The 25,522-nt window shown below is 41.9% G+C and overlaps 1 protein-coding gene across 5 annotated transcripts in view; it reads right to left on the bottom strand.

Annotated features, from left to right (window-relative positions):
• The window catches only part of LOC123758439 (PHD finger protein rhinoceros), a 58,172-nt gene that overhangs the window by 5,582 nt on the left and 27,068 nt on the right, over positions 1 to 25,522 (bottom strand). For 3 of the 5 annotated variants that reach the window (XM_045742857.2, XM_045742858.2, XM_045742860.2), the window contains exons 14-16: positions 22,000 to 22,329; positions 15,293 to 15,438; positions 14,015 to 14,123 (exon numbers count right to left, since the gene is read on the bottom strand). In XM_045742857.2, coding sequence (XP_045598813.2) covers positions 14,015 to 14,123; positions 15,293 to 15,438; positions 22,000 to 22,329 — 585 coding nt within the window. Of the gene's footprint in view, positions 1 to 4,152; positions 4,262 to 14,014; positions 14,124 to 15,292; positions 15,439 to 21,999; positions 22,330 to 25,522 lie in introns of all 5 variants that reach the window. The other 2 variants (XR_006772888.2, XR_006772889.2) reach the window with 2 other exon arrangements.

The raw sequence follows: 25,522 nt of genomic DNA, 5'->3' as shown, positions 1-25,522 counted from the left end.
CTCCGAGCAACCTATTGTAATTCCCACTCATCCAATTATCCTGAATGCCACCACTTGGGATCTCAATATACCCGGGGTGAGGAAACACTTACCATGAGCTTATTTCTATCGTTTGACTATTTTCAATTGGAAAGAGGTTATCTCAATGTGTTTTTTGGGGGAGAGGTCTTCTGTTGTGCTTAATGGAGCTTCATTTGCTATCCTCCTTTCCCATAGGAAAGCTTATCATAAATACAAATAAACATAGTTCCAAGGAATTCGATGTAAACAAAACGGTATATTGGTATATCATGTTTCTAATTGATTTATGTTGTCTTGACTTTCTTTTAACCAGAAAAATTATACAGTACTCTTTTTGTTATATTTACCATTGATCTTTATAGGACTCAAAATAGTGAGCACATCTACATTCTTATGCAAGTGAATGTACTGGTGATGTGATAGTATAAGTGAAGGGACAAGATAAGAGGTACACGCAGGATTCCTTGTCTTCCCGATAGGCTTGGAAGCTTTTGAAGATTTTGGCATTACTGTACCTTCAAAACCTCACATGGCATATAAATTTAAATTATTTTATCAATCAACCTTTCTGTTTACAAGAGAATCAGCTCACATTTCTTTGGCACACTTATTTTGTTAGCTTAAATTTATGGCCTCTTGTTCTCAATGTTACAGATTTTAATAATTTATCCTTGTCAATTTTGCATGTGTGGTGATCATGTCACTTCCATCTTCTGTTTACTGGTTCTCACATATCCACCACCTCCTGTCTCTCCTCACATCCCTAATATACTTTTGCTACATGATCTATTTAGCAGAATGTCTTCATCATTTTTTCTTTAATCTATTTGCTTTTTAAGATATGGGTACCTTACAACTACTGCATATTGAAGCTTAGGCATCACATATATTTTACATGGTTTTAAAAGTTTGGGTTCCCTGTTCCAAGCTTACAAATTGTTGATAGTTAATTCTCTCTTTTTTAAGATCTACATTACAGTAATATTTGAATGAGGTTCCAGTGTGCTGTATAGTAGTACGAGAGTTCTTACAGATACCAGTGTCCTCCTCCTTCCCTCTCTCACGTATTTGCCCGAATGTATGCCCGAAATGCTATGCGTACTAGTGGCTTTTGGCATTGTATGTACTATCTCTATCTTTAAATCTAACATTATGTATGTAACTCAATGTATGTACCTTTACTTGAATAAAAAATTCTAAATCTATTTACTGTACAGTAGTATGAGAGAGTTCATACAGATACTGTACAAGTTTCACTGCCCCTTATTTACTCATCTCTGTTAACAAGTCGTGACTTGACCCTTAAACAACTTGGCTAATTAAGCAGCCTACAACGTGATGCACATGTCAAATTCTTTTCTACAAAAATAATGCCCCCAAAAAGTTTATTTGGGAATTCGAGCACAGGAAGTAGTCTCAGATAGAGATTGGAGCCATTTAAAGGTTCAACAGCTCTGGACAATGGAAAATGCTGGGCTACTCTGACGATCCTTCATTTCCAGAATCTGAATTAAAGACTCGCCCAAAGAAAGATCATTCAATTACCATGTGTCAATATAAAAGTTTCATTAATAGCACTGTAAAGCATCGTTAAAAATAAAAGTACAGGTATGTGAATCCAAGGAGAAAAGTCAGCAAAACACACACATACTGACTCCCGCAGCATAGGCACCTAGAGTGTACCTTCACACGTTAATAAGTTATCTTGAGATGGTCTACTTAATAAAAGATATTAGAAGGAAACCTATATGTAATCTGCTGGATGGAACTGTATTGAGCACTGATTTCTACAACGTACAACTGTACAGGTGAAGTATAGTAGTATATTGGAAAATATTACAATGTCTGTTACTTGAGTTTTCCAACTATGTAGTTACAGTTGATTGATTGACAGTTGAGAGGCGGGCCGAAAGAGCAGAGCTCAACCCCCGCAAGAACAGATAGGTGAATATAAGGAAGTACTATTACAGTGTACAAGTAATGAACCAGTAATAAAGGAGAGAGAGAGAGAGAGTTGGTTAAGGGTTATGCAAGCCACAGTTTAAAAATTTGATGGACATTTTCAGTATTGATTTGGTGGTCAGTTTTGTTGTTTTTCTCATAACAAATCAACATTTCTGAATTTGTTTTAAATTTTAAAAGTGGTCAACTACACATCTTGGTTTGCTAACACCAGTACATTACTGTACTTCCCCTTGCTCTATGGGCCTGATTTCACTGAGGGAAATGTTAATTTCAACCTGTTATATGAAGGACAGCCACCTAGAGAACTTATCTGTAAATAGATTTAATCACATCTAGCATATTTCCCAAGCCCTAGCCTTGAAATCTTATTTTCAAAAGACAAAGGGCCCATAATTTCCTTAACGAAAACCTCTGTAGCTGGAAATAAGGAACCACAACAATTTTGTTTTAAATATGCTCAATGGCTTTCCCCAACTCTTTCTTCCAATCTTATGTCCATGTATAAAAATACTGTAATTAAAAAGGTGATTGGAGTGTTACCATTCATACCCTCATATTTCCCACGCCCTATGGGCTGATTTCACTAAGGGAATCTTTAATTTTAACCTATTATATGATGGCCAACTTTTCTACCAGTCTGAGAACTTTGTGCCAACATCCTAAGCAAATCTGTACATTCTCCACTGTAGTGTATAAGAGTTCGTGGAACCGGGTGAATAAATCTGACCTGGAAATTGTGCGCTCCAACCAGAGATTCACTGAATCGAGGTTCCACTTCAATATACAGTATTAATATTGCAGGAAAGAACACAATACCATTACTATTGATTTTGTAGGAAAGAACAAAATACAGTATGAATTTTATTTTGATATCTCAGCCTTGACACTATTGTAAATAAAGTTGGGAGTCTTACGAGAGAGAGAAAATTTGGTCAGTAGTTAACAGAAATTTGTCACTCGTAATAGTTTACTTGGCTCATGGCAACCAAATTTTATGCTTATGGGAATAAAGTGTGAGGAAAACATACTACTTAAAAACACTGGCTTTCTCAACAGTAAATACTACTAAAACATTCATTTATTTTTATTAAGTTATAATTACAATAATATATTATACAACTTTAGTATTAACATGTCTCAAGATATAAATAATATTATGAAAGTGCTATATTCCTCAAAATACAAAGAGTCAGCATCTGGTTAATAAGAGTGACATGTACCAATTTATATGATACAATTTTAAATAAGTATTCAAAGTTTCACATTGTCAATACTATGAGGTAGTATTGACAAGTATCTTACAAGGTTGCACAGCAACCTTGCAAGAAAACCAAACAGCAAAATCATAAGGTACCCTTAAAGAGGAGACCTAAATACCTTTACCGTACTTCCATGCAAAGCAAGTTCATGACGATGCCGGGTAGCGACACTCCATCATATTTGGAGGTCAAAAAGTATGGAGGCAAAGTTCAACTGGGAGAGCAGGCACGGGAAATGCAGAGGCCAGGTCATCTTGTTGAGGTATCATCTCCAGATATGGTGGGACAAGTGCATGAAGCTGTGGTGAGTGACCAAATCATCAAGTACGTGTGTGGTGAACTGTGCAATAATGTTTTGGTAAGGCATGAAACAATCAGTGAGACTAGGTATCTTGGAAATTTCTTGTAGGCATCTTGTAGGCCTCCTGGAGACATCTTGTAGGTTTTCCAAAATGTTGAGTGTACTAAATATCTATAAACATATTCTATTAGACTTCTGCTCATGGAAAAACCATGCCTACAGCATTTACTGATTCTAATGCTGTGAGGAATTGAGCTTGAAGTGTGATGCTCCTGCCGCAAGTATTTCTCTCACTACCTAATTTACCAGATTTAGCAGAGTTGGACTTACTTTTTCTCTAACCTAAAGGAAGACCAGTGGAGAAATAAGTATGATGACAATAATGCAGTAATGTTGGAAATAGAATTTCCGGTGAGACAATTTGTACAACAATGGACAGAGCCAAGCTGCAGGACCAGTCAATGAAGTGTACTGCCAGGAGTGCTTTAACAAATATGCAGTTTTTTATGTGGTGTACAGACTTATTGCACGGATTTCCCAATACATTTATAATATAAATTTACATGCTGTTATTTATTAGTAAAATTAAGCAGTAATAACTATTACTTTTGAATAACAAACCCTGATGAAGTACGATATATAGCGGCTAATGTTTCTATATAGATTTGCCGATGAGTGTTTGATACTTGATTATTTGAAGATTGCCAGTTGCTTACTGGAGAGGAGAAAAAAATACATGATATAGACAGGGAGCATAAGGTGTGGCTTTCAGTAAGGTCAAGAAAATATCAGTGATGAATAATTTATGACAAGAATATAAGCCTAAAGAGAGAACTAACCTCACAAGAAACTGAACAATTATGAACATTTTTGAGACCTGAAATGTTTAATCTCTATATTTTGACTTGAAATTTCTATTCTATGAATGAGAGAAAATTTATCAATTAAAATGCAAACAATATACTATAATATGGAGAAAGATCTTGATATTAGTATTGTATGCTGCAGTGTTTTACCAAATATGTCTATAGTCAACAGTCACACCTCGTTAATTCAACCCCTCAATGATACTGTAATTCCATTTGGCCATTATTCTGATTTTCTGCCTCACCCATCTCTTCCCCCTCTACCCATTCATGACCTGCTTGCAATAATATCTGAAACTTATCTCATTTCTAGGAAGAGCCACATTGTGTTATTAACTCCAAAAAATATATTACAGGATACACCCTTGCAACAATATAAATTGCATTGAACACATCATACGATGCAAACTATACAATATGCATCACGTAATGTGCTCAGTACATTTTACAATGCTGAGGGGGTGCATCGTATAACAACAAATTTGGAATGCCAGAATATAATTTTCTGTGTGAAGCCCCATCGGCTCCCTGAAACTATCCAGATTAATATGTGCTATATTAATGTGGGGACATCAGTTAGGGGAGTTCTTGCCTTCCAGGGACCACGAGCCAGAACCTGGGCCCCTTAGAGAGGTGCAGGGAGCCATATGAACACTACATTTAGAGTACAGAGGAACCTCGGGCGACAAGCAGCCCCATCTACGAGCATTTCAAGTTACGAGCAAGCCACTCGCAGAAAATTTGTCTCCATTTACGAACTTCCACTCGGTTAACGAAAAAAAAACACGTGGCGCTTCCTAGCATTCCTGCTGGTTCTTGCAAATTCACGGACGCCTCCAACGACAGAGTTGTTGTTTTATCGCGCAGGATAAGCATACCTCTGCATTTATTTGTACCTTTTTTTGTGGTTTGTGACTACAATTTGTAGTCCTTGATGTCGCCAAAGCTGCTGCTTGCTAAAGATAGTGTTGTTAAGAGAAAGAAAGACACAATTACTGTAGATTTGAAGAAGGAAATCATAGCAAAGCATAAGCGTGGTGTTTGTGTGACTGATCTCGCCAGGGAGTATGGGAGGGTGCCAGCTCTGATAAAGCTGTGCTGAGAAATTTGTGCCAGTTCCAGGAATTCGTTGCTAGAGGAGTTCTTGCCCCAATAAGTTCTTAATTGTGATGAGACTGGCCTGTTTTGGAAGAAAATGACGAAGAGGACCTATATCACGCAAGAGGAAAAATCTTTGCTTGGCCACAAGCTGATGAAGGATCGGCTTACCCTCGTGCTCTGAGCCAATGCAAGTGGCGATTACAAGGTCAAGCCGCCACTCATCTACCACTCAGAAAATCCACGAGTGTTCAAGGCATGTAAAGTGCACAAGACGCAACTGAATGTGATGTGGAGGTCCAACAAGATATTCTGGGTCATGCGGATATTCATCAGTGAATGGGTCAATGAAGTTTTTGCCCCCCCCCCCTCAGTGAGGAGTTATCTTAAAGAGAAGCAGTTACCATTCAAGGCTTTGCTTGTGCTTGATAATGCTCCTGCGCATCCTCCACAGATGCAAGATGATTTGATTCCAGAAAATCAGTTCATCACCATCAAGTTTCTTCCTCCTAACATCACTCCACTCCTCCAATCCATGGACCAGAAAGTCAATACCAACTTTCAGAAGCTCTATATGAAGGCCTTGTTGGAGAGGTGTATTGATGTGATGACACAACAGAGCTGACCCTCAAAGAATTCTGGAAGGAGTACTTTAATATCCTGGGTGCCTTACGTTTAATCGATAAGGCCTGGGAAGGAGGGACACGGAGGACCCTAAACTCTGCATGGCAAAGCCTGTGGCCTGAGGGTGTCCCTGAGCAAGACTTCGAAGGTTTCGGTCCTGCACCTGCACCTGTGGACGACCGAAGTGCATGCAGTGGATGATATTGTTGCTCTGGGGCAAACTTTGGGTCTGGAGTTGGATGCTGCTGATGTGCAGGAGTTAGTGGAGGAGCACAGTGATGAACTGACCACTGAGGAACTCCTGGAACTTCAGAAGGAGCTGAATCAAGAGGAGGTACAAAGAGCTCTCATCAGGGGAAGAGGAGGTAACGGAGGATGCCGCATCTTCCAGTGAGATCAGGGAAGTGTTGGGAACGTTTGAAAAGGTGAACGCATTCTTGGAAAAGCATCACTCGGTTAAAGCAGTGACAACACAGTGTGTGAACATGTTTAATGACAATTTGCAGTCTCATTTTAAGGACATCCTAAAACGAAGACAAAAGTAATTGTCAATAAATACGTTCATTGGAAAGGTAAAGAAAAGACAAGCCAGTGATAGTGATAGTTCCTTGGAAGTCAAACTTGGACCCAGAGTCTCTCTAGGAAGACTTGCTGGCAGACTGCCCTTTCTTTTTGATTGGAGGTTGACATGTCTTGTCGTACCCGCACGCTTGAGTGGAAGAAGGTTACCGTGGTGTTGCAGGTATTCTTGGTGGGCTCACTGGTGTTCCTCAATGAGTACCTTTTCGCCCTTGCGCTTTCTCGTGAGGTGGGTTTGCTGCTATGCTGAAGCTGTTTGTGCTGATTCTCCAGGAAGTAGTGTCTATGGTTTTTACCTCTTGGGTCGTGTGTTGGTAGGCCGTCCTTGCTCTCTCTATTCAGCTTGGGCCCTGGCTCTTCAGTGTTCGTCTCCGTTCTGTCCTTTGTTATTTCCTAAGGACTGTGTAGCTCAGTTTTTGTCGGCGGCTTCTGCCAGTTGCTGTCCCATTTGGATTTGTTGATGCTCCGGGGTAGTGGTTCTTGGTCTTCTCGGGGTGGTCGTGCCAGGGCTCGGGTTTTGGTTGGTTGTGGCGGACCAGTGGTCGCTCTGTACGGAAGCCGGATTCTCGGCAGTTATGTCGGCCCTTTCGCGAGTTGTCCTGTTGATGGGGCAAATGGAGAGTGGGGTGAGGGGGTGGCTGGCGTTCTTTGCCCATGCTTGGTCCCACGATTTGTCGGCGCATCGGGTTGTCTCTACCGGTCTGTGGTGGTGTTGGCCAGCTTCTTCTCTTTTACTGGGTTCAGGGCTGGTAGGTCAAGCTTCTTCCCCGTCTCTCTGTCAGGTCTTCTTGGGAATGGGTTTCCCTTGGGCATGGTCAAAACGACTTCGTCGTCTCTCAAGTGGGTTTCCTGCTTGTTTCCAGTTCCGAAATGGGACTGTGCGGCTTTTCGGTTCATTCTGGATTTGTCCCGTCAGAACTGTTTGATTCCTTGCCCCTCCTTTTCGATGACTTCATTGTCCCAAGTCCAGCTTCTTCTCAATCCAGGTGGTTGGATGATTTCTCTGAATTTTAAGGATGCTTAATTGGCATGTTCCTATTCACCCGGGGTTCAGAGATTGGATATGATTCGTGGTTGGGCGACAGACTTACCGCTTTCGTTGCTTTCCATTTGGTCACCTTTCCAATCTGGCACCTCACATTTTTACACATTTGACCAGGGTTGTGGTGACCCGTCTTCGTTTGTTAGGTCTTCGGGTTCTGGCCTACCTCGATGACTGGTTGGTGTGGGCTCCCAGCCGGCCTGCATGTCTGCTTGCCAGGGATATGGTTCATTCCCAGCTTGCTGGGTTCGAGTTCCTGGCGAAATGGAGAAAGTTCCATTTGGTTCCATCCCAGGTTAGGACTTGGCTGGGTCTCATGTGGGATTCTCGGACGGCGTCCATCTCTCGTCCCTCTGCGGCTTTGCTCCGGCTGCAGTCCCGCTTTCTGTTGTTCTTGAGGGGGACCCAGGTCACTCGGCGGTTGCTTGAGCAGTTGTGTGAGAGCCTGAACTTGGCCATACTGGTTTTTCCGCTGAGCAGTGTTTGGCTTCGGAGGCTGTTCTAGTACGGTATCTTCAGGGCAGCCACTTTTGTCGCTCTCACAATCACTGGGTTCGACCCCCGGGGTCCTTGCGTCCGTTGCTGCGTCTCCATCTTCCACTTCGGGGTTTTCATGGTTTGGTGCCATGGCGCCTTTCCATACCCTCGCTCAATGTGTTCACGGATGCCTTGTTCCTCAGCTGGGGCTTTGTGACCAGTGCTCACAAGGCCGGCTAGGGGCGCTGGGCTCCATCCTTCTGTTGGGCTCACAGAATGGTGTGGGAGTTTGCAGCTGTGTGCAAGGTACTGCGGAGGATTTGGATCCCTCAGGGATCTGTGATCCGGCTTCATTCGGACTATATACCTGTGGTTCATTGTGTCAACCTTTGTCTCTGCAGTCCGTAGTTCTTTGGGGCTGGTTGCTTCAGCTCTATTGCTGAGTTCTCGGGGTTCGGCTCTCCGCGATGTTCACATTCAGGGAGTGTCCAATGTCCTGGCAGACGACCCATCACACTTTATTCCTCTTTCCACGAAGTAGGCGATCAACAACGCATCCTTCCTGTGGCTTTGCCGGACATTCGAGCGCCCGGAGGTGGACCTTTTCATGTCAGTGTGGTCCCGGAGTCTCCCATTATGTGTGGCATCATTCCCTGACTGTGAGGCCGTCACAGTGGACCCTTTTTGGTTGGAATGGTCGAGGTGGGGGTTCCTGTACTTTTATACCCTGGTGCAGCTGTTGCTCCAGGTATTGGTTTGACTACAATCATATCGGGGGCAAGTGCTTCTCCTGACTCCATGGTGGCCGGCCCAGCTTTGGTTTAAGGCATTGCTTGCTCGGTGTCAGAACCGAGAGTTTTCGAGTTTTCGGTTGGTTGGGCCGGTGGTGAAGTACCTCGTTGGTTTGCCCTACTCTTCCACTCTTTGCATCTGGTCTTTTTGAAGCAGATGTATCGCCATTTATATGGTGATCAGGTGGCTTTTTTGATGGTGTGTCCCCTGCGTATTTCCTCTCAGCGACAGTATGAAGTCTCCAGGTGGTCTTTCTGCCATTTCTTTTCCCTTCGTAGGGGTCTCCTCGGTTTCGGGTTGGGAAGTTTGTCTTTTCTTTCTTGGCTTTTTCAGAACCGGCGTCTCATGCCGAATACGGTTGCCTCTTATTGTGCGGCATTGGCAGAGCCGCTCCAGCTTGCAATCGGGGTGGATGTCTCTTCTGCTTCATTCTATAAGCTCTCTCCTGCATTTTTTTCACCTGCTCATGTGCCACCTGAGCCTTTTTGGTCTTTGGATCGGGTGCTCTCGTTCTATCCTCTCCTCAGTTTGTAGTGGCCCCTTCAGTCAGTGAATGTTTCATGAAAGCTTTGTTTTGGTTGGCTTTAGCCTGTGGGGGTTGGGTTGGGGAGCTTCATGCTCTTCTCCGGCGCAGAGGGTTCTGCTCCGTTGATCCTAGGGGTCGTTTTGTTCGTTTGCAGCCCTCTCCTCCTTTTCTGCCGAAGAATGAGACTGCGGGCTTCCAGAAGGGTCCGTTGGTTGTTGATGTCTGGTTGGTTAGGCCGGGGGTGCATCATGTTTTGTGTCCGTTTGCGGCTTTACACCGCTACCTGCAGGCCACTTGTTAACAGTGGATGCGCTCTGGGTTGATCTAGTTTCGCTGGTTCCCTGTTCCAGGGCTCGTGTCTCTCAGGTTGTCTGCAGCGTTATCAAGTCTAGCCAGCCTGCGGTCTACAGGCTGATGTGCCCATGTGAGGAAATATGTTGCTCTCACTGCTGTATTTGGGAATATGTCTTGGGTTGACATTCGGGCATGGGGGTTTTGGAAATGAAACAGGTTCCTGGCTGTCCATTATCTTGTCAATGTTCCGGGCCCTCTACAACCCTGTGTTGCTTTGTGATGTTTGTCGCAGCCTGTTGTTGTTCTTCGTCTTGAGACATGCGGTGCTGAAACCTCTCTGACATGTCCCTGTTTTTACTTTTCTGTGGGTAGATAGCATCAGAAAGCCGATGGGGCTCCCTGAAAATCAGCGTTGAATGTAATGAAACATTTTATGGGAAAACCCCAGAGGCTCCCTGACACCCTCCCTCCGGTCAGCAGTTTTCCTCATTCTACGAACTGTAGGGTTGAGCTGCCGGCTCACTTGAGCGGGCGTACTAGTTGGATGATGATTTGCTTGTTTATTTGTTTTCTTTTGGGAGAGTTCTTTGGCTCTGTTCAGATGTATGATACAATTTTCACCAGTTGGAGGTTTGTATTATTATGCCTACCTTTCTGGGGGTATACCCCAGTCGATGGCAGACATGACATACTTTAAATGTGGAGTGCTCATATGGCCATTGCTCCCTGTGCCTCTCTGAGGGGGGCCAGGTTCTGGCTTGTGGCCCCCGGTAGGCAAGAACTCCCGTAACTGATGTCCCCAAACTAATATGGGCTGAATAGCTTCAGGGAGCCTCCGGGGCTCACCCAGAAAATGGCGTTTCATTACATTCAATGCTGGTTTTTTGGAATGCCAAAGTTTGAACACCAGTTGGAAGCACAAATGGTTAGAAGTGTTTATGTCTGTGCAGCATCCAGCATAACTGGGAGGCCGCAGCTCATAGCCTTAGGACCTTAACAGCAAAGATGGGTTTGGGGTGCATGGTCTAGTCTAATGACTGGTCTAGATAATGATGACCAATAGCACACACCAGGACAACAACAAGTTCCAGTAAATATATATAATGCTCTTTACACTTGTCCTTACTTTTGCATACAGATCTACCATTTCATTAAAATACATACAGTACTGTATATTTTGTTTAAGGGATTTTAGTCATGATTATGTAACATTGCAGATTTGCAGTTTTCTAAGCATATAATTAAAGTGTACACTTATGTTTTTGTTTTTGGCATTCACCATGATAAAATTTGGAACTTACTCAGCTTATAAGGATTTTAAATTTCTTAATGCTTTGGCACTGATCTTATCTGCAACTAGGATATATGCCAAAATATTGCTCTGCTATATTACCGGCTGACTGCAACACCATTTTACAGATCTATCCTTACCAAGGACCGACAAGCAGCCTCCCACCCTCTCTTAAAAGATTGGAATTTTTCTCCATAAACAGATTCAATTTTCAAAATAACTTTATTTACTGTTAAATCTTATTATTTTTTTGCAGAAGATAAGGCCCAAGTAAAACAAAAAAGGCTCTACATGTTCTAAAGCATATAAAATAATTTTAAATGCTGCACAATCAGAGAGTCAAGCCCCAAAGGACTTTTTTTTTTTGAGAAGAGGGGGGATTTGCTTTCTTTATTTTAATTACATTTCTACTATGTAAAAGGTGTGTTGACCAGACCACACACTAGAAGGTGAAGGGACGACGATGTTTCGGTCCGTCCTGGACCATTCTCAAGTCCATTGACTTGATATTACCAGCTTGAGAATCGGTCCAGGACGGACCGAAACATCGTTCCCTTCACCTTCTAGTGTGTGGTCTGGTCAACATACTTTAGCTACGTTATTGTGACTCATCGCCTGCATAAAAGGTGTGTTCTTTCCTAATATAGCTAGAAAAGGTAAGGTAATTATGAGGAGAAACCACTAAGCCAGTGTTACCAGTGTGACTACAAAGCACTTGGAGGGGATATGAGGATGAGGAGTTGGGGTTGAACAGAGGGGCTGGAAGGTTACCTTGAGGTGGTTCCAAGGATTAATATCGTTGCAGCCCAGTCTCTGACCAGGTCCTGATTGGCAGTCTGGTCAACCAGGCCGCTAGAAGCCACTACTCACAGTCTGACATAAATGGCAGCCTACTTCATTAGGTATCCTTTGATGTTATTTATCAATTTCCCTTTTGAACTTGGGCCATTAATGTTGACAGTTGTCTCTAACCCACTACCAAACATTATTTACTAGGCTTACCTATATATACAGTGTTACCTTGGTTTTCGAATTTAATCCATTCCCAGAGACGTCTCATACACCGAAAATTCACAAACCGAAACGAATTTTCCTATAAGAAATATTTAATTGAATCTGTTCCACACTCCCAAAAATATTAACTTCAAAATACATTTCATACATAATACACCCACATATTTTGTACTATAGTATGTACAAGTTACAGCTTACCTTTTTTGATGACTCTTGTTGGCGTATGGAAGATGGTGAGGAAGGGGGGGGGGGATGAGAAAAGGTGTTAGTGTTTGGAAGGGGCGTACCCTTCCATTATAACATCAGGCAGTGATGACTTTTCTGGGGTACTCTCTCTCCTACGTTTTGCAGATATACCGCCAGGACCTGCTTGTGGCTCATTGCTTGCTTGCTTGTCTTACTAAGATTCTGTCTAAAGACACTTGTTTTTCCCTACATTTTAACACTTATCTGTAGTGAGACATCACATTGTTGTTCAAAAGGTTAATGCAATGGCCTGCTACAGCTTTATTTGGGTGAGTTTTTTCGACAAAACTTTGCAGTTCTTCCCATACTTCACACATTTTCTTAATGAGGAAGGGATATCCTCTAATCAGGGCGCCTGACAGCTGAGTGGACAGTGCTTCGGATTTGTAGTCCTGAGGTTCCGGGTTCGATCCCCGGTGGAGGCAGAGACAAATGGGCAAAATGTTTCTTTCACCCTGATGCCCCTGTTATCTAGCAGTAAACAGGTACCTGGGAGTTAGACAGCTGCTACGGGCTGCTTTCTGGGGGATGTGTAACAAATAGGAGGCCTGGTCGAGGACCGGGCCACGGGAATGCTAAGCCCCGAAAATCATCTCAAGATAACCTCAAGATACTGCCTCAACTCACAACTATTTTCTTAAGTTGAACCTTACCACTGACTTTCTTGGGACCCATGGCATGGTATATAATAATTACTTTAATGTTTAGAAACCAGAAAAGCTGAAAAACAATGAAATTCTTTACAAAGAATTCAAGTGGGATCGTCACTAGTTGAGAGATACTGGTAAACTGAAGCGTGGTCGCTCGTGCCACCAGGAACCATGCGCTCGCTCGACCCATACGTGTATCAATAAACTCGCAAAGCGAGGCAAATGTCATAAACCGATTCAAATTTTACGAAGAAATTGAGCTCATAACCCAAATATTTTTTAAAGAGGGACGTTCGGCAACCGAGGTTCCACTGTACGGCATATCAAGACCGACTATGAAGAACAAAGCATAAATGAAGTGAAAATTTTAATTTTATTCAAATTGACAAATAGTTTCACTTCAAGATAAGGGGTGGAATTATTATTACACTTATTTAACACTGAAATGATATGAAATTCCAAAATTTTAATTGAAGTTAAAATATTGTATCACTAAACAGCTTTTATTATTGATTTTTTGGTCTCTAATTACTTTGTGTAACATAATGAAACAGGTTGACCTACTTTAATATTTAATTGTCTCTCTAGATGAAGAGTCCTGTACAGTACATGCATACACACAAATTTAAATACATGCAAACACAAATACATTTATGTACACACAGAAAACTAATCATATACACACAAAAATAAGCAAACATAAATAAAGTGAAGTGTGTGGGTCTTAAGACATCTTGGACTTCAGTCCGAGTTCCACATAACTCTTAAAAACTGACACACACAATACGTACAGTACTGGACGTACATAAAAAAAACTGCTACACAGCCGGGAGGAAAATATGCTATAATGAACTACAACATACAAACTGGGGGGGGGGAGGGGGGGGGGAACAGTTCATGTGAAGAGGTTCAAATGCCTTGAGGAAAAGAAATGCTCCATTGAATGTGCGCCAAATTGATTGTTCTTACCGCATTGTCACAGTCTTCACAGAACCACGAATACCCACGACGTTTTGGAGACTTCTTAAGTGGTGGCTCAAGGCAATTAAAATGGTACGCTTTATTGCACTCATCACACCTGTAAAAACAAAGAGATACTTGTACTACAGAAGCTTCAGTACTGTACATGACCCTTCATTTTTCATAACAAAATCATCTAGCTGTTAATATATGTAAAAGTCCTCACAAAAATTGATCACATATCCTACAAAAAGTTAGAATGTAGATGACAAAGATTGACCTATAAAATGGTAAAGTGATCACAGTGTTACCCACAACACACGAACCTGAGGTAAGCATATTGGGAACCACGGGACGAAAGTGAGATAGGACCAATAGTTGCCTGTGCTGTACACAACTGGTGCTGCCACCTAGCATTGGATGGCAGTGATGACTGTGCAGTCAGGTAGGTGTAGCACAGCATTACATGACACCCATCATATCAAGCATTAATTGGAGATTTTGAATGTGGTGAAATTATCTGAGGATAATTCTGGGCCGAATTGAGAATTTGTCAGTCTCTCTCTTCCATCACATGGATGTGGAGAAGGGGGGGAAATAAGGCAGATGGAAGTTGCCAAAGGAATGAGACAACATATATGGAGCCTGCAGCACAGTGGTCTATTTCCTCTGCATATAATTGACTCCAGTTCAATTCCCAGGACAGAAACGGTTGGGCACATTTCCTTTCATCTGATGACTCTGTTATCCTGGGAAAGGTAAGTAACTGGCCTAGAGGGGTGGGGAGGGACAGCGATCAGGCCAAGTACAGGAATCACACTAACGTGATATATTGGTGAGAAAATCAATTGGAGCACCATGGAGATTCAAACCAGTGAGTACTCAGGTCGCTGGTTCAAATCCCTGTATTACTCCAATTGATTTTCTCACTAAGTACAGGCTTATTGTCCCTGACAAAGATAAATATAAAAAAGCCCCTTTTTATATTTCAACCCTTGAATTGTATATATTTAATATACAAATATAATTAACTGCATCAGCGGAAGTACGTATATCAGAATAGATACACTTAACAAAATACAATAAAAGTGGACTAACTTAGAAATGTCTAGCTACATAAATTTCCCCGACTTGGTGCATACTTTTAGTAATTAATTACTAAAGTCTATACAATATGAAAACAATTTATATAATTTCAACTTTCACAAGGTTTAGCTACAAAAACTTGGCGAGAATCAATCCATTACAATATTCTTTAAACAACAAAATACGTTTCATTTAACTTACGAAACAGTGTTTGTGACGCCGCCCGTCTCACCACACACATCACATTTACTAAACTGCTGAGGATCACTCGGGTCTGATCTTCTCCGATTACTTGAACCCGGGGAGTGTTGAGTGCTTCCACTCATGGTGTATGTATTAACATGACTCTGAAAAATAAATATTACTAGATATATGATCATGTATGTGAGCGTTTACAAAACCATTTCATTACACACTTGCCTATCTGTTGTCGGTTCTGGGGATCACTGTCTCTGCAGACTGATCTCTGACATGGCATCCTGGTTAGTGGTCAGGGGCCAGATGCACGAAAGCAGTTACGCAGGCACTTATGAACGTGTACATCTTTCCTCAATCTTTGACGGCTTTGGTTACATTTATTAAACAGTTTACTAGCATGAAAACTTGCCAATCAACTGTTGTTATTGTTATAAACAGCCACCTGGTGCTTCGAAGCTCATTAATTGTTTAATAATTGGAAACAAAACCGCCAAAGATTGAGAAAAGATGTTCAGGTTCGTAAGTGCTTGCGCAAGTGCTTTTGTGAATCTGGCCCCTGGTCAACCAGGCTGTTGGATGCAGTTGATCACAGCCAGACATATGAATCACAGCCTGCTTGATCAGGTATCTTTTGGAGGTGTTTATCACATTCTTTCTTGAACACTATGAGATAGTAATTCCCCCTTTCTCCAACACTTATTTAGGCCTGTACCATTCCAAGTGCACATTTCCTTTACTCTGCACCACATGATGGTTATCTTGAGGTTACAGTATCTTGAGATGATTTCAGGGCTTTAGTGTTCCCGCGGCCCAGTGGAGTGGAGGCCTGGTCGAGGACCAGGCCTCCACCCCCAGGAAGCAGCCCGTGACAGCTGACTAACAGCCAGGTACCTATTTTACTGCTAGGTAACAGGGGCATAGGGTGAAAGAAACTCTGCCCATTGTTTCTCGCCGGCGCCCGGGGTCGACCCCGGGCGACAGGATCACAAGTCCAGCGTGCTGTCCGCTCGGCTCCCTAGGTAGATCATATAATAGTGCAAATGTCCCATAAAGAATTATCATCTAACCTTTTGCTCTTTACTTTCTTTTCAAACTTGGAGCCTACAATCTAAAGCTGTCACTAAGCAATGTGTGACAAAATTTGCCTAAGGAAGAAATTATAGTAGAGCAGCATGTTTTTACCATGCTTCGTAATACAGGACCATAACCTTCAAAATATTGTGTATATTTAAGGACCAAATATCACCCAAACAACCTTAAAATATGATAGCCAACTTTCTATTCTGAAAGTCCATAGGCAAGAACCCGCCAAACACACACCGAAACTACGACGTTGATACAACGTTCGAACAAGTTTTAACACCTAACCAATTATAATAACCAATATAGCAAGTTGTAACAACGTTCTATTACGTCATACACACGTTAAGCCAAGATGGAACAACTTTATTACAAGTTGTAACAAGCGGAAAATAGAGACAGTTTCGGTTTGTGTTTCCAGGGAAACACAAATTGAAACTGTCTATCTCAAACTGGTTTGAGATAGGCCGCATAAAATAGCAATTTCAATAATACAAATCTTCAGGTTTATAACTTTAACTGCATTTATATTTCAGGAGGGCAAAGCAAATTAAAACCGTTTAAAAGTTATAGAATTCCATTCAAAAGATAATAAACAAAATTGACCCGTCATCATCATCATCAACCTCCGGCTGTGGTGTGGTCAATCAAGAATGGACAAATGGTTGAAGGAGCCTCTAGCTGCACCCAAATGTAAGTAAGCAGATGGGGAGCCGGTCGGCCGAGCGGACAGCACACTGGACTTGTGATCCTGTGGTCCCGGGGGCCGGCGAGAAACAATGGGCAGAGTTTCTTTTACCCTATGCCCCTGTTACCTAGCAGTAAAATAGGTACCTGGGTGCTAGTCAGCTGTCACGGGCTGCTTCCTGGGGGTGGGGGCCTGGTCGAGGACCGGGCCGCGTGGACACTAAAGCCCCGAAATCATCTCAAGATGAGCTCAAGATAACCCCCATCCCCTCCTCCCTTGCTTCTGACCTTCCAATTTCATAATTACTGTACTATATATTCTACTTCACCATCTGTATTTACAAGTATTTACATTACTTGTGATGCCACCTGAGTATCATTAACAGCCAGAGAGGTAATTAGTTTTGGGTTAAGTATTGCAGAACAATCTTTTACAGTCTATTGAAGTATTACCGACAGTCCTTCAGGGGCCAGATTCACGAAAGCACTTATGAACCTGTACGTCTTTTCTCAATTTTGGCGGCTTTGTTTCCAATTATTAAACAGTTAATGAGCTCGGAAGCACCAGGAGGATGTTCATAAAAATAACAACAGTTGAATGGGAAGTTTTCATGCTTGTAAACTGTTTAATAAATGTAACCAAAGTCGTCAAAGATTGAGGAAAGATGTACACGTTCGTAAGTGCTTGTGTAAGTGCTTTCGTGAATCTGGCCCCTGGGCTGGCTGGGACACTTAAGAAAATCCCTCCATTGCATCATAGATGAAAGGTGGTACTGGTCCAGGCTGAAGTTTACTATATTCCACCAGGCTCGTGATAATGGCCAAGGAAGCTGCCAAGTACCAAACTCAGAAAATGAGTTATTTTGCTCAGAAATGTATATTCAGAAATGAGTTTAAGCTTAATGTGTTTCCATGGAATTTTTTCTATAAATGGCTTCCATCGAGGTTTAATGCTCAGTACAAATAGAAATTTCTTATAATCGTACAGAAGCATTATAGATTCTAAACTGATATGGAGGCCTTCTTAAATTATCAGATAGGGGGACAAAAACAAGAATACTCATAGGAGAATACAGACTATAAGTGTAGTGTGTTTTAAGTCAATACATTTTATATGTACTCACCTAACTGTGCACGCGGGGGTTGAGCTTTGGTTCTTTGGTCCCGCCTCTCAACAGTCAATCAACTGGTGTATAGATTCTAGAGCCTACTGAGCTCTGTCAAATCTACATTTGAAACTGTGTATGGAGTCAGCCTCCACCACATCACTGCCTAATGCATTCCATCTACTAACTACTGACAATGAAGAAATTCTTTCTAATGTCTCTGTGGCTCATTTGGGTACTGAGTTTCCACCTGTGTCCCCTTGTTCGTGTTTCGCCTGTGCTAAATAGTTCTTCTTTGTCCACTCTGTCAATTCCCAAGAATTTTGTAGATTGGTTATCATGTCTCCCCTTACTCTTCTGTCTTCCAGGGACGTGAGGTTCAGCTCCTTTAGCCTTTCCTTGTAGCTCATGCCTCTCACTTCTGAGGCTGGTTTGGTGGCATACCTCTGAATCCACTCTAAATTTGTTTTGTGTTTAACTAGGTGTGGACTCCAGGCTGGAGCTGCATATTCCAGGATTGGTCTGATGTAAGTGGTATACAAGGTCTTGAACGAGTCCTTACACAAGTTTCTAAAGGCAGTTATTATGTTGGTCAATCTGGCATATACCGCTGATGATATCCTTTTAATGTGGGCTTCTGGGGACAGGTTCGTGTGATATCAACCCCCATATTAAGGCACATCTGGGATCCTCTCGAATGTAGGTTTGAACCCTCGTCACGACCCTTAAGGATTTGTTCTTTCTCTCTAATTGACTTTTGAAGGATTTCACCTCCCAGATGCTTATGTTCAGCCTCCTGCTCCCTTCGCCTAATTTCATTACTTTACATTTTCTTGAGTTGAACTTTAGTAGCCATTTTCCAGACCATTCCTCCAGCCTGTCCAGGTCGTCCTGTAATCTGTCTATCTTCATCTGTCCTTCTCATAATTTTTGCATCATCAGCAAACATTGAGAGGAATGAGTCCATATCCTCTGGAAGATCGTTTACATATATTAGAAACAGGATGGGTCCAAGTACAGAGCCCTGTGGGACTCCACTGGTTACATCTCGCTACTCTGATGTCTCCCCCTTCACAGTTACTCGCTGTTTCCTGTTGCTTAGATACTCCCTTATCCACTGAAGCACCTTACCTTTTACTTCTGCCTGTTGCTCTAACTTTTATAACAGTTTTTTGGGGTACTGTGTCATAGGCTTTTTGACACTCCAAGAAAATGCAGTCTGCCCACCCTTCTCTTTCTTGCCTCATTTTTGTTGCTTGGTCATAGAATTCTATTTAGCCTGTGAGGCACGATTTACCATCTCTCATGGTAAATCGTTTACCAACCCATGCTGGTGGTGTGTTACAAAGCTATTTCCCTCCAGATGCTCTACGAGCCTTTTCCTCACAATCTTCTCCATCACCTTGCATGGTTTACAAGTTAGGGGAAACTGGCCTGTTGTTCACTGCCTCTTGCCTGTCACCCTTTTTGTATAATGGGACTACATTTGCTGTCTTCCAGCTTTCCGGTAGGTCTCCTGTTTCCAGTGACCTGTTATACTGTACACCGTAGAGAGTGGCACACTTGGTGCTCCTGCATCCTCTTTTGATACCCACGGTGAGATTCTGTCAGGCCCAACAGCCTTTGTCGCATTCAGCTCCAACAGATTCCTTTTGACCTCATCAGATTCACATGTGTATCAATGTGTGTGATACATTCTTCATGTATCACACATAACAAAAACAAAGGATCCTGTAGGACCCCTAAAAGATGAGACTAACCAAGTTGTGTTGGATGATGAAAGGGCACCAAACACTCCGAATGAATACTTTATATCAGTGAACAAATCCACAAGGGCCGTGACGAGGATTCGACCTGCGTCCGGGAGCAACCCAGACACTGCCTTAATCTACCTGCCGTGGATACATCACGTTAGTGTGATTTCTGTGTGTAACTTTATATCAGTGTTCACACTAGAAAGACTGAAAGACATCCCATCACCCACACAATTGTTTGAAGATGATGATGAGAATGAATTAAGGGATATACCCATTACATGCAACACAATCAAGAAGGGCACTGACAAACATAAAGACTCTAAAGACCTAGGATGGATTTCAATCCAAGATTGTAAAGGAACTGGCAAATGCACTATGCATACCACTGCAACTCTTGTTCACAATATCCCTGGACCAAGGGATAGTTCCCCTGGATTGGAAATATGCAAATATTGCACCCATTTTCAAAAAAGGCAGAAAGAAATGGGCAGAAAACTACCATCCAATCAGCTTGACATCACACATCTGCAAGCTCATGGAGATAATCCTAAGGGAGGGAATCATCCAACATCTCACAGAGATGTTTACAGTCTTGTAAAATCAACGCAACATGGGTTTGTTAAAATTAAATCCTGCCTTACAAACCTGCTCACATTTCTGGAAACGGTAATGCGGCTATTCAGACAAAGGACTTCTGGTAGATGTAGCTTACATGGACTTTGCTAAAGCTTTTGACAAGGTACCACATGAGACACTGGCAAAGAAATTACAGGCACATGGAATAAATGGGAGAATATGGGAATGGATAAAACAATGGTTAAAACATAGAAAACAAAGGGTCGTGTTAAATGGGAATGAATCTGACTGGGGAAATGTGCTAAGTGGGTGCCACAGGGATCTATTTTGGGTCCAACCCTTTGGTCATATAGATCAATGACATAGGTGAGAATATTACAAACCACATCATCAAATTTGAAGATGACACTAAGATCTATGGTAAAGTGGGAAGTGAAGGTGATATTGAGACCTTACAAAGATATCTACATGAACTCCATAAATGGTCAGATGACTGGCAAATGCTCTTTAATGTCGGTAATTGCAAGACCTTGCATGTGGGTCATAACAATTCACGTCACAACTACCAAATTGACAGCACTACCTCACAACAGATAGATGAAGAAAAGAACCTTGGTATCAGAATCCATCGTTCACTAAAAGTTGCACAAGTGGAAGCGGCAGAAAAAAAAAAAAGGCAAACCAAACCTTGGGAATAATCAAGTGTACCTTTACCTTCAAGGAAAAGAAAGTAGCCGTTCAACTGTGCACGTCTCTGGTGCGCCCCACCTGGATTGTTGCATCCAGGCATGGAGACCTCATCTCCAGAAAGACATAGCTGTTCTGGAGTAGGTGCAACACCGGGCAACAAAAATCATACAAGAGTTTAGTCATCTCTCGTATCAGGAACGGTTGAGGGCCAAAGGGCTAACAACACTGCAGACAAGCATGACAGGGCGGATCTCATAGAAACCTTTAAAATACTAAACAATTTGGACGATGTTGATCTGGACACTTTCTTCAAAAGGTCAGATGTAACACGAAAGAAGAGCAACGGGTTCCAGCTCAACAAGCCACAATGTAGGACAGAAAACAGGAGATGATTTTTCACCCAAAGCGTTGTAAACCCGTAGAACCGCCTTCCTGCGGAAGCCGTAAACGGCAAAACTCTGCTGGGGTTTAAAATATAGATAGAAAAGATCATCCGAGCAAATGGGAGGGGGCCCTTTGACAAGTCGTCAGCTTCCTGTCCTCGTCGAGGCCACTAGTATTAGTGGCCCTCAGGTAAATTCAGGTAAATAACTTTAGAAAATACAGCGGTAGGAAAAGCTCTACCAGATACACCTAAATATTTGTACTTACATATTATTTATGATTGTCTTGGATAAAGGTATAGGTAAAGGTGGATAGGTATAAGTACTATACCCAAATTTGAGTTCTTTAAAAGATCAACTCTCTGAAAATATAATATTGTTTACATATATGTAGGTACGCAACAGTTGTACATAGCGAGTATGTATCTCACCGTGGGAGCTTGAGAAGTGATGGAAACTGCTGGAAGATGCGTGTTAGAATGACTAGGAGCCGACGTAGGCACAACCGAGGAAGTTGGCGGTGCCATTGGTTGTGTTAGTGTGTAACCAGGCGGTAGAGGTGGATACCCTGCAGGTGGAGTCATTGTCTGGTAGCTTGGACGAATGAGTGAAGTAGGGGTAGTGGTTGTTGTGGCAGTGGTAGAAATGGAAGCCATAGAAACTGGGTTTGTTGCAGGTGCCGAATTTAATGGTGTGGGTAGAGTCGTCGAGTTAGTTCCGCTCCCATTCTCTTCCATTGGGCGTGGTGGAAGAGGTTTTATCTGTTGAGTATCAGTAACATTAGAACACACATTCATACTGAAGTTAATGTTTATATTTAAAACTAGATGTGTATGTAGCAGTCACTAGAAGAAGTTTTCAACCAATAGGGAATGGCTTCCCTGAGGGTGCGAATGTTAGGGTCCTTGTGGGGTATGGGGGGGGGGGGGAGAGAAAGGGATGAATTTGGATTAACTAGTTTTTCAACTTTTAAAATCCATCAACATTCTCTATTGTTATCAAATTTGTAAATCTCCACTATATAAACAATCCAAGTAAATGTATATGTACCAATAAAGAAAAAATTTAAGATTTTCATTATATATATATATATATATATATATATATATATATATATATATATATATATATATATATATATATATTTATATGAGTTATATATATATAACATATATATATATATATATACACATATATATATATGTGAGTTTTCAGTTGCATATGTCCTGGGGACCATTCAGGCTTGTTCGCATTTGTGTTCCTCACGTGTGCCCCAAAGAATGAGGTGATTTGGTAAAATGCTATGCCCAAGATAACTATCCGAGTGCCGGCGGTGGGGTGGTTCATATAGCCTCGGCTATCACCTCATTATGTCCGGTCGTGATGGTCAAGTGGATTAAGGCGTCTTGTACATACCAGTTGCGTTGCTTCTGGGAGTATGGGTTCGAGTCACTTCTGGGGTGTGAGTTTTCAGTTATATATATATATATATATATATATATATATATATATATATATATATATATATATATATATATATATATATATATATATATATATATATATATATATATATATATATATTTATTTATTTAGTTTTTCTTTTAAATAGGGAAGGGAGTACCACCTCTGGCTGGAAGAAGGGGACTCTTAGCCTCGGAGGAAACCACACATAACGCATTAGAGGGAATGTTCAGGTCCCCTCCAATACAGTTTGTGTGTGCTTTTCTCCTACCACCCCCTTCCTTGTGATTTTTTTTTTTTTGCTTTATTGTATATACTTAAAGGTTACAAGATGTACATTGGTTGATGCAAAGATTTCTCAAAGGTTGTGGATCTCTTGAAGCTCGTCCGCTTCCGGACAGGAACCGAGGATGCAGCAGGCGTTTCCCCTCTGGATCGCCACACTGAGTCACTGAAACCAAAATCTGGCAGCTCTTGGGTTTCTGGTGACATCAATGAGCTGGGAACCTAATTCCTTGAGAAATCTCTAGGCACTCTTGCCCCAGGGGCCATGCGTCTCAGACGCTACGGGAACAAAGATGTATTGACCTTCCAATCACCTGTATTTGACTGATTTTCCTATTTCCCTGTGGTTGGCCGCCCCACCTGCTTGATCAGCACCGAAGTGTACATAGGTGTCAGCCAGGGTGGATACACATGTGTAGTCCCACACTAACTGTTTGCCCCCTTTCCAGGAGTGAATGGCGATGCCATCCGGGCGAAGTGCGGGGAAATCTGGGTTTTGGACCCCTAGGATGCGAGGTTCTTTCTCCGCTGGGCACCTAGCTGAGACAAGGCGTATCTTGATGATGTCATTGACCTCGTTGTGTCTTGCATGCCAGCCCTTTGTGCTTCCGCAATGCAATCCATGCAGTCCATATTGGTCTGCTTCCACCCTGTTGCAAATACACTTGTATTCAGTGTGAATTGGGGCACCAAGGTGGAGGGCCACTGCTACACGATGGGATTCTGGATCTAGGCGCGTGCCCATTGCTGACATGGGTACTGCCAGGAGGAAGTCTCCTGCATGGGGGGCACGCACTGCTCTGAGGCGGGCTTTCTCCTTGTCTGATGTTGCGGCGCTGAGCATGGCATCAGCTTTTTTTTTTCTACTAGTGGGTAATCCCAACTGGACTGTTTGTGTTTTTTTAATGGTTCTATGATGGGTGCTGGGGCTGCAAGAGCATCCCACTGATTTGAACATTCAGTGAAAGCAGGATCGTGTATACCTGCTGAATTACTCAGGAGTAAATTACTTATATAATTATTTATATATTAATTTAATATATATATACAGTATATCTATATTATTTGAAATGCAACTTTTGAATCAGACAATCTTAGAAACGGGAGAACAACATTGTGACATATGGTGAAAAAGGTGCATGGGGCAAACAATTATCGATGACCACTGTACTAGAACACCAGAACATCACTAAATATATTTGTTTACAGTTCATAAGCACTACACATAACATAGTACCCCCCACACACACATTATACTTGACACCACATTAATTGCTGGGACAAGCTCGGAGGTACGCATAGTAATCCAACTCCACCTCTCACCTAATCCTTCACATTTTGTTGTTTTTACAGAACTGACCAATCATTTAAAAATGTGATGTACTAGTTAAAATTACTGCACTGTAATAGTAACATTTTCTTTGAACAGGCCTGTGAAGGTTAAACGAGTTGCTTGGGTTTGCGCATTTCTCATTAGGCAGAATGTTTGCATTTTTTACCAAGTGGTAAATCAAGGGAACAGGCCGAATAATTAGGCAGGTTACCTAAGAAGCATCAAGGGCATGTTAGCTGATTCAAGATAGAATAACAGTGATAATTATCTAAAGTTTATCAGATTTAGAGGAAAAGATATGGAGACATAATGCAAGCAGATTAGGTGATACGGTATGTAGAATGCTGAGGGTGTGCAAATTTCTATAACATCATTATATGATTAATTTATATTAGTTCTCCATCAAATCGTCATATCATCTTAATCTTGTGACACAGTACAGTATAGTATACTGAATGTTTACCAATATCTGTTTCAACCCTCTAATGGTAAACTACACTTTGTTTTACCAATAATTGTTGTCACCATTCAAATTGTAAGCTAAATGTTACTCTACACCTTCCAGTCACCTGGGCTGTATGGGGTCTCAAATCGTGGACCCCGCGCGTGTGAGGCCCAGGCTCTATCCACTGGGCTACGAGTAGTTTTAACGAGGAAAGTTTGAACCTGGGCTGTGTCGGGTTCCAGACCCATACAGCCCACGTGAATGGAATGTTTATTTCCACGGAAGTGTGGATGACAATTTATACTCTACACCTGTTTAGTCCCGCCATTATAATAATGATTTTTATATGTAATTACGAATAGGTTTCTAATTCTAACCGAGATATGGAAATCCTAAAACTAATTCAATAAGAGAAAATATGTAATAC

The sequence above is a fragment of the Procambarus clarkii genome, chromosome 11, assembly GCF_040958095.1.
Source record: "Procambarus clarkii isolate CNS0578487 chromosome 11, FALCON_Pclarkii_2.0, whole genome shotgun sequence".
In the NCBI taxonomy this organism is placed as follows: Eukaryota; Metazoa; Arthropoda; class Malacostraca; order Decapoda; family Cambaridae; genus Procambarus; species Procambarus clarkii.
The sequence above is the reverse complement of the archived record's forward strand: the minus strand, read 5'-3'. Positions and strand labels throughout refer to the sequence as shown.